Here is a 15,222-nt window from a genome sequence, read left to right as displayed (position 1 = left end):
CAGGAAAGGACTCACCAGGTTCACAGTGACACTTTGTCAGAAAGAACCAGTGACTAAGAAAAGGAGGCAAACCGAGTGCCACCAGTGTGACCTCCAGCCTGCCCTGGTGTACCCCATGGCTGTTCCTTCTCATGTTTTCCAGCTCCACCCACTTATGGCAGGCCATGGACCTTCATGGCTCACAGGAAGCAGAAAGATTACTCACGGATAACTGCTGAAGAAGCACATCGATCCCATCCAGCTCCCCCAGCAACTCCCTGTTTTCTAAAAGGAGGAAAATAGAGGGAGAAAAAAAATGAAGCCAACTGTCAGATTTTACAGCCGTCTACCACTGATCCATCAGCAAACAAAATCAATACAGCTTGACAGAGCACAAAAGCTGCAGAGAGAGTGAGCAGAGGATCCGGGCGACGCCAAAGGCAAGTTCACAGGCTATGAGCATCTGAGTGTGGCTCCCAGCCTGGCCCTGTCTCTACAGGAGGGAGCTCACCATCATTGTCCTGGAGCAGGATGGCCAGCACTTCACTGCAGTACAGCTTGTTGGCATCGAAGGGCATCTTGGCCTGTAGGAAACAGATATGAGGAAGCCATTAAGGCATCTCGATCCCTTTCTGGGCAAACTGTTCACCCACTAGAGACGAGGAAGTTAAAGGAAAATCAGGTTAAGGGAGACCATGATTTAGTTCAGAGACTAGGCGCAGGTATTCCACAGTAAGTGGAGGAGGACGGTCATGGTAGCCCTGCCCAGTGTGTTGAATGCACCCTCCTCCACGAAGCCTACCTTGAGTCCACATTTTAAGTCCAAATACTGTGTGTGCCCAAGGCAAATAAGAGAAAGTTTTGAACTTATAAGATTAAAATGCATGAAACTCCAAATTACAAGTTACAACCACAAAATGAGGTTGTAAATTAGCTGATGCACAATCAGAAGTGAAAAGAAAGCAAGCTCTTGTTCAGATTAGCTAAAAATATTTATAACGAAGTAGCTCCTTTTGGAATTTTTTTAATGTTTAATATTTAATTTAAAACCATAAACCTATCTGCTTGTAGGCCATAATCTGCCTACTATTTAAAAAGGAAACCGCATAAAATATGCAAAAATGTGTTAATATTTTAATACCTAAATTACTACCCACAATTCTTCCCCTGCTGTGTGCTCTGCAGCTTGAAGACTCAGAAGGGACACGTCCACTGCAGGGGCCATCTTTCATGGCTGTCCAGTGACTTCAATTGCAAGACTTCAACATGGCACCATCTACGGCACCCTTCGATACCGGTGCAAGCAAGCCTCACTGGTGCTTTGATTTGTGGGAACCAGTTCCTTGAGATGCAGGCAGCAGAGGATGACTTTAATCAGCACCACCCCTGCTTTGTATTCAAGTTCTTAAAATGACAAATAACTTCTGTAGCTGCGGGGACCAGGGCAAGTGTCCACACCGAAGCTAGGCCTTCTGTCATCACCTCGAGCCATTCCCAGATCTGTTTGGATGTTGACTTTGAACTTAAGGAGGAAGGGTGGCGGTGTCTAATCACGCAATAGCCAGCGCCGCTTCAGTTTTCTGTGCACGTCCTCCTCATCAAGCCAAAGTGCACCCCACAGGGTTTCGGGAGGACGGCGGCCTCTGACCCGTAAGTGCAAGGTTGTTCGTACACATGTGGGCTGCACCGTATGTTCCCCGGCAAGCTGGAGGCCTTATTTCAAGAAATCTGTCTAACAGCCAGAGCTTAAGTACAGGCCAATGTATCACTCACCTGAAGAAAGATGCTTTTATAAACTCAAAACATGGGGTAGAAAGCCGAGTAGTGGGCATCTCTGTCAGAATCAAGGCTTCTTTAAAAAAATAAAATCACTTATTCAAATGACTTAATCTTCCAGTGTGGCGCTTAGGTTTTAAATAATTTTAGTCATATCAACTTACATGCAGCTTTTCAAAAGCCAAGGTATTTTGAAACAGGACACTCTTAAATGAAGGGAGGACCAGTGACACCAGGCCACCACATCAATGGTCTTTCTGGGCTTCCATGCCTCTTGTCCTTTAGTGGATTTCATCAACTTCTGCCTCAAAGTTAGGAGGGGTCTTTCTCTCCTTTCAGTAACAATTAGTGAGCACTTGCTGTATGTAAGACAGATGAAGCACCACAGTCAACAGGTGAATTAAAGCTGACCCCTGTCACCGCTGCAGAACTTGCCACGACCTATGTGCCCCAAGGTCTGGTGTTTCCAGATTGACTGAGGTGACTGGGGTGGTGGACTGAATTCCCCACGGGCTATGATGAGATTTTCAGGGGAAAGCTGGTGACACCTGACAGCTGTGGAGCGCTGCATACTCCAGCTCAAGATCCCTTTCTTCTAATGACATCACACCTTTGTGAAGCAGGGTTTGGTAGTGGCTACATGAAAACCAGTGAAGAGTAGATGAGGAGGGACACTCCGTTAGTAGTGACTGGAGCATTTAAGATGAAATCGATGATGCTTTCTTCTAATGTATAGGTGTTTCCCCTTCAAATAGCTACTGAATTGCTAGGATTCATACACACACACTACTGAATTGCTAGGATTCATACACACACACACACACACACACACACACACACACACACACACACACACACACACACACAGCTAGCCCTCTGTATCTAACTACCTAATAAACCATCATGGTAAAAACAAAATTACTGAGAAAACAAGAACACCAAGAACCAGTAACAAGATCTATGACCCAAATAAAGTTCTTTGTCTGTTTCTCCATCTGTAAAATGGAAATTAAAACAATACTTCTGGGATAGCAGTTAGGCTAGGAGTACTTGCCATGAAGCCTGACAACCTGATTTTGACCCCACTTGGTGGAGGGAGAGAAATGACTCCAGAAAGTTGTCCCCTGACCCTACATGCAGACCATGGTACACACATGCATACACTAAATAAATAAACAATCATAGGCAATACATTCTTTTTAAAACAAACCTTCTTTGGAGGGTTACTATTGAATCATGCAGAGTAATAGGAAAGCATCTAAGGCACAGTGTGGACTGAGGCTCCTGGACTGGAATCAGAATGTGTGAGTTAGTCCCAGCTCTAACCACTCACCATACCGGGCTCACAGTCAAACGACTCTGCTCTCTAACACAAGGTCTCCTATGTGGCACATCTTCCTTCTGAGGTGGCTGCACTAAATGAACTGAATGAGCACTCTTCCCACGCCCCCAGCACCGAGTCCTCTACTGCGGACTCCTGGTCATTCAGGGGAGCCCCAGGTCCTGCTCTCTGCAACAGTAAGGAATCTCTAGTTTACCCCAAGTAAAAAAACCCAAATCGGAAGTCTATCACCTTCTTCTTAAAACAGAAGCTCTCTTTTTGAGAAATCGGACAAAGGAGAGATCTAATCAGGAAACCAAAATGTTTAGACATGACCATTCCCAGCCCTGAGCCATGCAATGTGGAACTAGTCTGAGGCAGCTTGGCAAGAGGAGGCTGCTTTGGAGAGAGCCGGGCCCAGCTTACTGGCTCCCCCCCCCACTTCCACGAGGCTCTCTCCTCATCTGAAAACTGGGGACAGCTGCATGCTTTCGGCAGAGCCGTTTATGTGGACTAGAAATACACATGCACGGATCTAGAAGAGTAGTTTACATGTGGTGGGCAGTTAATACACGAAAGTCAGTGTCAGCTGGGGAAAACGCAGAGACAATGGAGGCACGGACACTTGAAGCTGGGCAGGCAGAAATGAGGAAGACTAACCCTTTGTGGCTAGCCAAAGACAAAATGTACCAAGGAAACGACTTCTATTGAATCTCAGCCAGAGATTCCACAATATAAACTGCCAAATAACAAAGACATTTCATCGGAATGAGGAAGGAGGAGAGTTCACTGGGCAGCTACCATCTCTTGGATATTCCAGTGTAAACCAGGGGGACTTGGAGCTTGCAGGGTTCTTCCATCCAGAAGCATGGTGATCCTAAATCTTTCAGCTGTCAGAGTAATTGCAGAGTCAAGCATAGGTTTGTGCTCAACATGGACTAGCCTTGAATAAAATTAAACTTCTTCTTGGGAGCTGCTGCTTTTTTGGAAAGTAGGAAACAATTATGCTACCACCCACGGCCAGAGGCTGGAGGTTATATCTGCAGTTCACCTGAACACAGGTGGGGGCAGGGGTCAGACACATTGCCAGTCCCTTACAACTGTCAAAGCAACCTCCAGTCACCCGGGCCCGAGGAGCTTGCATCAGCCAGCCATACCGGCCGCTTAATTTGACCAGTTGTGAATTGATTAGCTCGTGCTGAATGTGGCAATGGTTCCTGGAATGTTGATTTAACTGGAAACTCAGTGGGAATCCTAGTTTCATTCTTTAGAAAACTTCTGGTTTTAGTGTGATTTTCAATAGTACACGGCATCCTAACATTTGCAGTGCCCATGTAAAAAACTGATATAGTGTCTCTCCTGCCAGAGACACTTATCTGTTCACTTGCTAATCCATCTAATACCATTCTCTGCAATGGGTCTTATCCTCCTTAGGACAAATTCCAGAGGTTTCATTTGGTGGATGAAAAAGCCCCATGACTCTTGCTACATGCTGCTAGGCTACCAGCATGAAGCAGCATGATCTGCATCTAACGTGCCTGCCACCCATTGGCCCTCACTGAGAATTACTGAAGGATCCCTAAATAAGTATGGATCGTCAGTCAAAATGGAGGGTTTAATCCAACAAGCTAGACATAAGGCTTCTAGAATTTCAGCTCTGAGACTCTCCCTCCCATCACTCACCATGAGGGCTTGCTAAAACCCGAGGCTCAACCCTAGTTTTGAAGATTAAGTACAGCTGGGAGGATCTAAGACTCTGTAAGGAACCACAAAAGAAAAGACTGGGGGAGATGCAAGAGAGCGAGCCAGGCCTGTTCCACTCAGGATATCCTGGTAAGGAGGTCAGCTGCGTGATGAGATTACATTTACTTTCCGGATGAAGAAAAGGTGTCCCAGTGTGTGGCACAAGTGTGGTTGGACACTGGAACCCAGACCTGCTAACCAGGAGAAATCCATTAGGAAGAACCTGAAGGGGCTGGTTTTCAGGAACCAGAATGGCGGATGCGCTGGAGGCAAAGCAGCCTCATGGGAAGGCCCATGAGAACACACTTCCGGCGGTGTGGGTTAAGTGCCCGCTCCGGCTCTGCCCAGGTGGATTTGGGCAAGGCACTTAGTTAGCATCTGTAGGTCTGGACTTTTAGTTACTTATCCACAATACAACTTACGCACTTCCTTCCAAGTCTAAGAACAATGCAGACTATGGAAGAGTAGGGACTCAAGCTGTCTCACAGTGGTTCTGTATATTTAAAAATACAGAAGAAAAAAAGGTACTGTGTCTGGTAGAGACAGGGACATAAGCAAAACAGAGGCCTGACATTTTTATTTTTGTAGTACAGAGGATAAGCAAAGGAACTATGCAACAGGTAACAAGGCTAAAATTTCAGAGCTGAGGAATGAAAAGACCAGACTAAGCCAGAAGGGGCCTTAAAGCAGGCAGGAAGGTGGGCTCCGAAGCAGAGGTGTGTCCATCACGGCAGGCTGATGGAGAGCCACTGAAAATGAAGTAGCTTTCCCACTGTATCAGTCTGCAGGATAAGGACGGAAAAGAGGCTTCACTTTCTAGAGCCCAGTAGATCTTAGTGAGGGATATACACTAAGACTATACAAGGAATGTTTCTAGAATATACTAACAGTAGAACCTGAGATGGTACATGTGTGTCTAGTTTTGTGTCAAGTTGATACAAGGTAGAGTCATCTGAGAGAAGGAAGTCTTGGGTGAAAAATAGCCTCCATAACATCAGGCTATAAGCAAGTCTGTAGGGTGGTTTCTTCATTGGTGATTGGTGGGGGAGGGCCCAGTCCATTGTGGGTGGTGCCACCCCTGGGCTAGTAGTCCTGAGTTCTGTAAGAAAGCAGACTGAGCAAGCCATGAAGAGCAAGGTTGTCATCAGCTCCTGCCTCTGGGTTCCTGCTGTTTTGAGTCCTAACCTGACTTCCTTCAATGACTGCACTACAATATGGAAGTATAATCTAAATTAACCCTTTCCTCCCCGTCTTGCTTTTGGACATGGTGTTTCATCACAGCAACAGTAACCCTAACTAGGACAGTAGTCTTGGTTTTTAAAGCTGCACTAGTGATCTCAACACAAACCCTGCTGAAAGCCCTGGCTGCCTGGATGGTCACAACTGAAAAGCATTCTCATATTAGTCTTCAGTCACCTCATGGGACCTCAGTGGTGGGAAAGAGAATCTGTTTTCTAAAGAAAACAAGGTAGACAAGTGAAGGACTGGCTGTGGCCACAAGCCCCCAGGGAGAACCGGCTCTGGGCCTAGCCCTCCTAGGGCTGCTTCCCAGGCTGATGCTGGTGAAGACTACAACGTGCACTCTCTTAGGCTGGGGAACCAGAACGAAGCCTCTTCAAAAGTCATGGCTTCTTGCTGGCCTCCCTTCAGCCTGGCTTGCTTCTGTGAACGTTCCAAACATTCCACCCAGCACTGGGTTTTTCTAAGGGGACTTGCTTCCCAGTAAAACTACCAAATAGCAATTCACTGTTTAAATACCGGAAACCTTGAACATAGTTTTAGATAGCAATGAGGCTATTCCTGTCCAGGGGATTATACAAATTTCTGTGCCCTAAGGCAAAACTCAATAATAGCTTGCTAAAATAGCAAATGGAGTTCAGACTAAACACCCAAAGTTCTCAATTTCTCTCCCTATATAATCAGTTCCAAAAAAAGAAAGAATGAGCAAGAGCCAAACAGAGACAGAGAAACAGAGACAGAGACAGAGTAACAGAGGCAGAGAAACAGAGACAGAGGCAGAGAAACAGAGACAGAGAGACAGAGACAGAGCGAGAAGAGCAAGTGAAAGAAGGGTGTTGTGGCACATTTGAATACACGTCAAAGGACAGAGACATTATTATTATTATTATTATTATTATTATTATTATTATTATTATTATTATTATTAAGAGATTTTCTATTCATTTTACATACCAACCACAGATTCCCTGTCCTCCCTCCTTCCAATAGAGAAATTTTAAAGAATGATCCTTAAATTCATTATTAAGTCCCAAGGAACTGAAAAAACTTGTCCTGACTTCACAGATTGTTTTATGTGTTTTCAGATAGGACCCTACTGTCTATCCCTTCCCATCAGCTATGACTCTCCTCTCTTCCACCACTCATTCCCAAAGTGTTTCAAAGGCCTTGAGAAGGGGAACACATACTGGATACTGAGGCAGGAGGTGGGAAAGGAACTGTCTGCAGATCACGTACGGTTTAAAGCCAAAGCACTCAGACTCAGAAGTCCAAAGGAAGATGCAAAGATGGCAGTGTTGAATTAGCTACCTGCTGGATACAGGCCTAAGTGGGAGGAGGAGAGGCTCGCAGGGGGCTCAGTGCATTGGGCCCTGCCTGGCAAATGCGCCTGTCGCCACACAGTACCAGGTGGGCTTAGTATCCTTTGATAGGCATATGCGTGTCTATGTTGCTGGTTAATGGGAGCCAATGGTTATGCGAGTAGGGCTGGAGAAGACCTAGACTGTCAGGGAGAGCCTTCCCCTTAGCCCTGCCAAGACAAAGAGGATGAGCCTGACCTGATACACCCCAGACTTTCGGGACAAGCCATGACCACTTCAAGAATAACTCCTCCTTAAAGTGCTCCTTGTTACCTTGTCAGCTGAGGACCACGGTACTGACACATAGGCTACTGCCTCCTATTACACAGTTGGTCAAGCTAATGGCCATGCCCTCCTTTTCTCCTCTATTCTATGGGATAGCACTCATTGTTAAAAAGATGGTGACACCATGCTAAGAAAGAAAATGAACCCAATAGACTTGAGAACAAGGGATACAAATATGAAGCTAAAAAATGTATAGGAACAGCTATATTATTGTTGGTTTGAGACAAGCTCATATAGCCCAGGCTGGCCTGCAACTTGCTATGGAGGTAGAGGAGGACTTTGAACTTCTGATCCTTCTTCTCCCACCTCCTATGTGTTGAGATTATAGGCATATACGGGCACACTACCCACTGAACTATTTCCCCAAGCCCATGAATGGCCATTAAACAGCCAGAAGCCAATATATGTTCTTTGATTTTAAAAATCTAAATTAAAATACCATAGCATCAGTTTTCACTTCTAAGTGTAAAAAGAAAACCTTAAGTTTAATAATGCCTGGTGTTGTAAGGGAACAGCAAGAAACCTTCTCACATCAGTGGGACAATCTTGACAGGTGACAAGTCTGCAACACCTACCTCAGATGCTGATGCAAATACCCTTTGGCCTGATCATTTCACTCCCAAGGTTTATCATGCAGAGAAGCTGAGGTAAGTGCATCAGAATAGTGTTTGGATGTGATACTCGCTGCAAACTGCTTACAACCGGCACAAGTTGGAAACAGAAGTAGTTCAGTTACAACTGAGAGCTAGGGATGGGATGAAGCTCAGTTGTTGGGATGCTGCTGAGCATGCACAAGGCCCTGGGCTCAACCCCCACCAATGCAGATTGGGCAAGGTGGCACACACCTAGAATCCCGCACTTGGAAAGTAGACACAAGATCAGAAATTCAAGGTCTCCTGGGTTACAGGCCAGCCTGGGCTCCATGAATCCCTAGCTCAAAAGATAATAATAATTTTGGTATATGTGTCCAACGGAACTCTAGGCAATCATTATTAGTTCAGTGAAAAAACAATCTGGATCAGGAAACACTATATAATTCTTTTAATGTCACACACAAACAACACTGTCTCCTACATATGTACAGAAAATTTCTGAAAGAATGATATACAATATTGTTAACAATAGATAGTTTTAAGGAGTGGAACTCAAAAAAATCTTTTTAAAAAGTGGGGGAGGGGAAGATAAGTAACAAAAGGGCAAGAAGTACCAGAAGCTTCCCAAACTAGACCTTATGGCTAGGGGCTGACAATGTCCATCAACACCCTGGCCCCAGCCACCCCCAGAGCTGAGACATGAGTGGCAGGGCCACTGCCCCCTTACCTTCAACCTCTTCAACAGCCACTGCAGGAGCCCCTGCTGGGCAGCCTCTGTGCACATCTCTGGACGGAACTCGGCCATGTTCTCCACGATAGCTGAAAGAGACAGACACCCGTCACTGGGGAGGCCATCTCTGCTTCCACCTGCGGCAAGCGTGCTCCCCCGACAGGCACTTTATTCTTCTTCCCACTTTCCCGAAGTCCTCCCAGCCAGATGCTGTTGTCACTTTCAGACTAACCAGGGAGTTGCTAGGGTTTTTTTTTTCTTCAAGTTATGTTACAAGTAAAAGTCATAAGTGAAAATGAGGGAATTCACAGAAGGGATAAGGGACAGGTTTTCATGCTAATAGAGGCAACTCCAGAGCAGAGCATGGAGCTGGGTGGAGAGCTGCCTTGCAAGGCCTACTTAGACCCAGAGGTCTGCAGCTAGTCATGGACAGGGCAGAAGCCCCTGGGGCAAGGCAGTCAATGCCTTTTCCAACTTCTCCATCCTAGTTCTCTCTCTCTCTCTCTCTCTCTCTCTCTCTCTCTCTCTCTCTCTCTCTCTCTCTCTCTCTCTCTCTCTCTCTCTCTGAATCATGTGGAGACCAGGACACTGCCAGGGCGGCAAGCATGATCTTCTTAATTGAACAAAATAATGTATGGGAAGGGGAAAGGCCATGTCGGCAGAGGCAGCTGCTAGGTACCTGGAAGCAAATAATTGGTCCTGTATCTTCTACAACAGTCAAAGTGTGACTTAATAGGAAAATTAAAAATTAGGAGGCAAAGGGAAAAAGCTATTACATGATATGACATCAAGAAGAAGGGCATTTAAAAATTACCATTGTCCTTACCACATCCAAAGCTTCCCTTCCCCTCAGGGCCCCTCGGCTTCCTATCTTAGAACAGGTCACTCTCACAAGGCAGAGACTGTTCTGTGTCCCCTAGCACAAGGGCCAGAACATGCTGGGTCTGAGTTCTGAGGAGAAAGAGCTAAAGAGAACACTCTCAGCCCTTGCTCCTTCACCTAAGTCAGGCTCAAGGGCCAGTGGGGAACAGGGCGTTCCCGAGGGAGGGGACACGACGCTGTGGGAGTGAGTGGCACAGGGACCCAAGAGATGAAACATCCTCAATCAACTCACTGGCTGTATCTTGTTCTGCTTAGACGTTACACGGACCCCTGCTGCCCACCGGAAACAAAGCCACACTTTCTGCTTTGGTTCACAGGGTCTTCCAAATCTGGACAGACTTACTCTTCCTGCCCAATGCCACAAGCCCACGTCCTGCTCTCATTTTCCAAAAGCAGTCTCAACTTAGCAAAAGATACTCCCGGCCCAAGACAGCTCCACTCATCCTCCACTGGCAAAGGGCGCCTAACTCCTCATTCAGCCCCAGTCAGCTCCCTTGCAACAACCTGAAGTCCTTCCTCTCAGCTCCCACAATGCTTCTTACTGGCTCTAATTATAGATTTTGTCACCAGCACGCTTTCCTCTCTGATCTAGACTTGCATTAGCCATGCCTAACTCATCCTGATCTGTCCTAGCTCTCAGCACCATGTCTGACAGACACTGGGCACCCAAGGTGGGAGGCAGGGATGAAGATGAGGACCGTGGTGGGTGCCTAAGCAGAAAGCAGACAGATCTTTCAAACCGGTGCTTTTCCCATCACCCAGGCCCTTTTAAGCCAGTTAAGACTTTTGATAAGCTTTCAATGTTGCAAAATCCAGCATCAGGCTAACAGATGGCAATGCCAAATTCTGCCTCTACACCAGAGCCAGCCCCCAACCACGGGCTGTTGCGTTCGCCTCTCTTACTCCCTGGGTGCCCATCTTCACTCTTCTTTACAATAATCCACACTGAAGAGTCTAGAACTACAAGGGAAATCTGCAGTAAACACATAGAGGAGCCAGGAGGGAAACTAATCTCATCGAAATTCCTGCTTCCACTCGGCCTCCTTCATTTCTGGAGCTCTGCTTGCAGAGATGCCACAGCTGGTTTTGCACAACAGTGGCCAGTGAGGAAGCGGCCTGCTCAAAGGCACAATGCTAAATAGGCTGCCAGCGCGGCAACTCTGCAAAGGGGGAAACTGGAAAGATTTGAGGGGGAGGAAAAGAACTGTGGGGAATCCATTCAAGTGAACAGGACACAGGGGCAGTACTTGAACTCACTGAACAAAGCCGTCTGGCTGAAAAAGACAAGGAAACACTAGTTCTTCTCAGAACAAAGGCCTTTCCTGTAATGGCCACAGTCCACAGACACTGCAGCTCCACTGAAGAAAGGTGAGAAGAGAAGCCAACACAAAATCACTAACAAATCTGAAACCTAGGCTTCCTGGGGCAGGAGTGGGGCCCTGCAAGGATTTCATCTCAACTTGTGGAGGCAAAGGCTTCGATGGAGAGATGCTCAGTGGTTAAGAGCTCATATTGCTCTTGCAGAAGATCTGGGTTTGGTTCCCAGCACCCACATCAGATGGCTCACAACCTCTTCTAACTCCAGCACAGGAAATCAAAGAAGGATCTTCAGGCCACCACAAGGATGTGCAAATACTCCCCAACATACATACATAATTAAAACAGAGCCGAATCTTGGAATAAAGTGTAGGAGCCAGCACGTTTTCTCTTGGAAGGATACCCCCTTAATGGATTTCAGCTTTTGTTGCCTGATGCTAAACCAAAGCTGTACTTAGATGAAATGAACACATGGGTCTTCACTTCTGGAAGGGTAGTTTGGGAGCACAGAGGAGGAAAAACAAAAAGCACTTGGTTGTTGAGGCTTACAGAAAAGGGAAGTGAACAGCACACCCCAGCTAAGCGCCTGCTCCTCACCTAGGGTGTTGTGGACGCCATCGGCCTCCTCTCTCACGGACTCATCCAGACGCTCCAGATTCTGTACCAAGAGTGCTACCACCTGCCCATCCACCTGCAGGAACAGAGAAGCAATGGGAGAGAAGGATGCATCCCAAACCAGTCCCCACATGTTTCCGTTCCCACAGTCCCAGCTCCGATTTGAATGAACAAACTTGTGCAGAACTGGCAGTTTGCAGTGTTCTCTTCCAGGCACCCTGTGCAAGGAAGGGGCAACACTGTTATCCTAACTCACGGTGGGCAAACCAGAGCTGAAGGATGCAAAGGAAAACTCAAGGTTACAAAGCTGCTGAACACAAGTTCTCAAGTTCATTCTCCCACTCCACCTCCCCCAATCTCTCTCTGCCTCAGTGGTAGCTACACATGGTGTAAACAGTGCATGAGGCATTTGGGCAAAGCATGCTTTTAGACCACTGGTATCTGGGGGAGGAGGGGGTGCCATTTAAAACCTTGGCTGACGTCAAAATTCTGTGCTCAACTCTAACATTCTAACTTTACATGCTAAGCTTTTACAAAATCATTAGTTCTGAAGAATTTCTAGTTCCCTCTTTAAAAAGGTAATAGTAACATGACCAAATGTCTTATGTCTAGACTACATGCAATACCTAAACTATTGTACCTCTTACCTGATTCACACCTTTTCAGGTAGTAGGAAACCCACAGTAGCTACATCACACAGCCAATAGCACACAGCTGCTAAGGAGTGACAGCCAAAGCCAGGTTTCCTTATATGACCAGCTGCATAACATGGGTTCCGTCCGGGTGACTGCCTGTGGGTAACCCCAGGGCATGCAGGAAGGAAGGAAGGCCCCACTTTTCTCTCCTTGAAAAGTGACTGTTCAGCTAAGATAGTTGTAATGAGGCACCCAGGAAGACATGCCTGTTGCATGCCTGCTATATACAGTATCCCCCTTCCCAATGCCTTGCTTGCCTTATGTAGGAAATGAAGATAAAGAGGCATTCTGTAGCAACCACAGGAAAATGTGGGGTACTACTTTTGGTTGAAGGAACGACTCAAAATGTCCAGGGGCAAATTTGCATCTAGCTCTACACCCATTCCCTGCCTAATCACCCACCAGTCACCCCACCGGCAAAGAAAAAACCAAGTTCTTTGACAGCAAGTCCCTCACCTCATGCACCCTGGCACACTTCCAGGTCTTGAACAACTCTGCACATAGCAGATGCCTGAGAAACCTTACCTCATCAAAAGAAACGTATGCACACTCACTGTGTGCACCACAATGGGCTCACAGACAGTATTTCATCTACCCACAACTCTCACAGAGCACACAATAAGGCTCAGAGAGGTCAGGTAGCCTGGTCCGAGTCACAAAGCTGGTGGCAGAAGTGACCAACTCTATTCCTTCGGTGAGAACAGAAAGGCAACAAGGAGGAAGGCAAAAGCAGTGAGCGCATGTCACCAACTCTTTCTGAGCCTTGTGTAGAAAGCTGGCACTTGCCGGGCGGTGGTGGCACACACCTTTAGTCCCAGCACTAAAGAGGCAAAGGCAGGTCGATCTCTGTGAGTTCAAGACCAGCCTGGTCTACAGAGTGAGTTCCAGGACAGCCAGGCTACAAAGAGAAACCCTGTCAAGAAACACTGCCCCTGTCCGTCCATTGTCCCCCGCCCCCCACCCCCCACCCCGCCCCCTCCCCGTCCCCGCTCTCTACAGAGCTAGTTCAACAAAGTCTACGGATGGCAGCAATGACAAGAGGGACAGGTGCCAAGTAAGGCCTCTTTGTTACTTCTGGGTGAGACTCAGGGGCAACGTGTGGACACCGTGAAAATCTGCAATGACTGACCTGTCTGCACACCCAATCACTAGTGAGTGGAGCTTTCTAAGCTCTCCCCTGTGCCTTGGAGGAAGAAACAGGAAGGGAGCCCACTAGAGGGGAGCTGGTGCCAGACTGAGGGAGGGCTGCAGGCACAAAAAGAGCTGCTGCCTTCCCCATTCTGTCAAGAGACACACAATCTTGCTCTCAAGTCTCATAGCCAACAAGAACATTAAAGTGTTTCCTCTAATAAACTGAAAAATCGGTGCATGGGAAGAGAAACAGAAAACATCTGGGGGCAGACCATGTCACAACTTGTTTTTTCCTGCACCACTCTGATGGACACAATCCCCGCCCCATCCTACCGTGGCGAACACGACAGCTCTTCTGGGTAGCACAATGCCTGTCATGGCCCCGCACTACAGGCCGGCCGCCGCCGCCGCTGGCCACTTTATCTGCATTATTTGTCTCTTTCCTGGACTCTTAGTTAGGCTTCCCATCTCTGCTGTCTGGAAACTGGCGGAGATGGTGGCAGTGAGCAACGCACTTAGCTCCTAGAGCCGAATGGATATGGATGATGTGTGTCTGGCTGGGGGAAAGTCTTTTTTCTTGTTACGGAAATCTAACTTCTAACAGGCAGACTTTTTAAGCTTGCAAAGTGTGAAACTCCATGTTTAGCTGGGTTAGATGCAATTTTATCTGATTGAAAGAGGGCTGAAAGCAGTCAAAATACATTTAGCTCAGAAAACCCTTAGAAGAGTATTTGTATTATGCATGGCTCTGGAGTCGTCTAGTAAGGAGTGCAAATTAGCATTCTGCCTACTTCCTGCAGCCCCGGGGCCTACATTCAATTTTCTGGACCTGTGACCAAGTCTGAAACTAAAAACAAATCCTGCTTGGGGATTAAAGCACCAGCCAGGGCAGCCCTGGCCTTGGAAATGAGGACTGTCTGAGGCCTGGCATTTTCTGATAAGTCTCTGGTTATTTCTGCTTGTTAGCAGGTCCCCCAACAGCAGGTCTCACTCCGACAAAGTTCGAGGGCATGATCAGACATCTTCTTCCACTTGACCAAAGGGGAAGGATATAAGAAAGAGGAGGAAATAAGGAACCAGAGGGATGAGAGGGGCTGAAGAGGATTCCTTCTCTACCAGGCCCACTCTACAATACTCAAGAGCCAGATTGGAGTTCTCCATCCACTGTGAGTTTCAAAAATGTCATGCTTTTTAAAAAAATAGCCCCCAAACATGTGGACTCTTGCTCAAATAAGTTTTGAATGTTGTAATGCTAAAGCAGGTCTACTGTCAACTCTTGAGATCTGGGCCTCCACCCCTGCCCTACCCACAGCTGCCTGTGCCGTTCTTATAAACATCCAGGCAGACACTTGCTAATTCCCTGTCTACAGGCTGTCCATGCAGGCAGTCTCAGAGGCCTACAGGACCCAGAACTCCTCCCCACACCTGGGTGCACTCTGTCAGGTGGCCCCTCTCATCCTCTCCCTGTGTCAAGCTCATTCTTGCCTTAGTCTCCGCCAGGGCCTCCCCTGCTCTTGGTCATTTTGAATGTCTGGCTTCTTTCTGTACCTAGAGCTCA

At 47.1% G+C, this 15,222-nt stretch overlaps 1 protein-coding gene across 3 annotated transcripts in view; it reads right to left on the bottom strand.

Annotated features, from left to right (window-relative positions):
- The window catches only part of Ctnnbl1 (catenin beta like 1), a 171,611-nt gene that overhangs the window by 84,108 nt on the left and 72,281 nt on the right, over positions 1 to 15,222 (bottom strand). For all 3 annotated transcript variants that reach the window (XM_042276680.2, XM_042276681.2, XM_042276679.2), the window contains exons 6-9: positions 11,821 to 11,914; positions 9,022 to 9,113; positions 491 to 563; positions 206 to 264 (exon numbers count right to left, since the gene is read on the bottom strand). In XM_042276680.2, the coding sequence (XP_042132614.1) occupies positions 206 to 264; positions 491 to 563; positions 9,022 to 9,113; positions 11,821 to 11,914 (318 nt within the window). The remainder of the gene's footprint in view (positions 1 to 205; positions 265 to 490; positions 564 to 9,021; positions 9,114 to 11,820; positions 11,915 to 15,222) is intronic.

Source organism: Peromyscus maniculatus, chromosome 4 (assembly GCF_049852395.1).
Source record: "Peromyscus maniculatus bairdii isolate BWxNUB_F1_BW_parent chromosome 4, HU_Pman_BW_mat_3.1, whole genome shotgun sequence".
NCBI classification, from domain to species: Eukaryota; Metazoa; Chordata; class Mammalia; order Rodentia; family Cricetidae; genus Peromyscus; species Peromyscus maniculatus.
This window is presented reverse-complemented; position numbering and strand designations above follow the sequence as displayed.